At 39.2% G+C, this 1,981-nt stretch overlaps 1 protein-coding gene across 1 annotated transcript in view; it reads right to left on the reverse strand.

Annotated features, from left to right (window-relative positions):
• cpeb2 (cytoplasmic polyadenylation element binding protein 2) overlaps positions 1–1,981 on the reverse strand; it is a gene marked incomplete at its 3' end in the record, with an annotated part of 48,769 nt that overhangs the window by 13,029 nt on the left and 33,759 nt on the right. Inside the window, 2 exon segments of the mRNA XM_014020546.1 lie at positions 955–1,044; positions 1,156–1,329. Coding sequence (XP_013876000.1) covers positions 955–1,044; positions 1,156–1,329 — 264 coding nt within the window.

A 1,981-nucleotide genomic window follows, 5' to 3' on the forward strand; every position in this document is an offset into this window, starting at 1 on the left:
GGGTGGGGTGGGGGTGAGAGTGCTCGAAGCAGGAATGGAGGAAGGGATAACTTATTTCTAGGTGCAGAGCGGGTTGGAAGATGGTTGTTTGATGTTATTTAATGCTTTTTAACATCCTACAGGCTCTGAAATGCAAAATAAAAATGTAACTGAGGTTTTCAAAAAGGTCAGTAGYGCGATTTGRACRCATGGTGGGTGTGTTGTTCAGGTCTACACGCCACTTCATAATTTTACCCACATTTGGCCAGTGGCGGGTGCTAATTTCCATCCCTTGTAACAACATGGAGCGTTCTGAAAGGTTTGTTGCAGCGTTCATATGCGCTTCACCTCACGTCACACAAACGTCATAATTTTTTTATACTGTCGTCATATTTTGATACTGCGGTATAAATACATTTATACCGCCCAAGCCTAAATTGCACAACTCAGTCCTCACCCAGGCAGAAACTAGTCGACGGCCATTTAAAGCTTCTTTGTATCCTAAATGTTTGACCCAACCTGAAACTAAATAATTGTAGCTTCAAGACTTTTGAAACCTTTCAACTGGCTCATTGTATAATACGAGGTCTGCAGAACCAGATGGTTTGTCAATCGCCTCGACGTTGGGTAAATCCTCCAGATTATACAGTATGACAAGTCTTTTTTATTAAGACAATATGAATCCCAAACGCATATGCGTATTTTTTCACAATATCTCATCTGAGCCAGCCTATTTAGGGCATTAGTGTACTCGCTGTGATCCATTTTGCTATGTTTTGAAAGGGAGCAAATCACTTCCTGCCCCCCATCTGAATTTTGTGCATCATCCAGGTCACATGACTGAAACCCAGCAACAGGCCTTTCCTTTTAAATATATCCCAGTGACATTTATTTATTTGCATCCTTGCTTTCTGCTCTCCAGCGTCAGTGCAGAAAAGGTTAGACAGAAATATGGCTCGGGGATTCTGTCGATACCTTTAGGTGGGAAGTATGATTTGCTCTCTGCTTTGTGAGGCCAATCCACCACAAGGTGACCAAAGCGACGAAAGCTTGAGGTGATTTCATCTGAGGAGACATAAAAAAATGACCAATAGAAGAATGACGATTATTGAGAATAAATATAAAAGGCAGCAGAGCGCTGGAATAGTTGTTTACTTTTCTTTCAATCACTCTCACCTTCATCTATGTCAGGGGGCAAGCCTCCTACGAACACCTTACGAGAGAAGCGCTCAATGCGCTCACCGTTTTGGTGGGGGTAACAGTTTGGAGAGCCAAGAACTCCTGGGACACCCTGGTTTCCGTGGCCATCATCGAGGAGATTGTCATCTATAGGGAAGAGGGAGGATCGACCTGACAGAAACAAAAAGGGTGGGTGAGGCAAATATTRTGCATTTTGTCTAAAGTCTTACAACACAAAAAAACAGTTCAATTAAAGAAGCAGCTCCTCTTTAAGATGTAAAACCCTTATCATTAAAAAGGACAAATTCCATGSAAGGTTGTCTATAAAACAACTTATTTGCTTTTAGTTTAATGCTAAGAAAATTTTGTTTTAATTATGCTTAAATCAATAGAAATTTTGCAGAAAGAATACTWTTTATTTGAAAAAAATGTACACAATCTTGAATAGCATGTTTTTTGACAGACTTTGATGTTTTGTGTCATACTTTGATGCTTTAATAACCTCATTTTTGTTTGGTCTTAAGAAATAAGTGTTGTCTTTTCTCTTCCGGGCTGTACTGAATTTCAGAAAAATAAGGTTTCAATATGCTGCCTTAACTGCTTTGAACCAAACTGGCAGCTAGTTTCATCAGTTTTTACAACATTAAAATAGCTTAGATGGGAGAACTTCTCAGCTCACATTTTATGGCTGACAATAACTGGACTCGATTTGATCTAACGTTTACTGCTAATAAATATTTTTTCAAAATTATAATAAAACCTTAAAGGAGACCAATTATGGGTCCTAGAAATTTTTATGGTATGTCTGTGGGCTATCCAAACC

Source organism: Austrofundulus limnaeus, unplaced genomic scaffold (assembly GCF_001266775.1).
Source record: "Austrofundulus limnaeus strain Quisiro unplaced genomic scaffold, Austrofundulus_limnaeus-1.0 Scaffold256, whole genome shotgun sequence".
NCBI classification, from domain to species: Eukaryota; Metazoa; Chordata; class Actinopteri; order Cyprinodontiformes; family Rivulidae; genus Austrofundulus; species Austrofundulus limnaeus.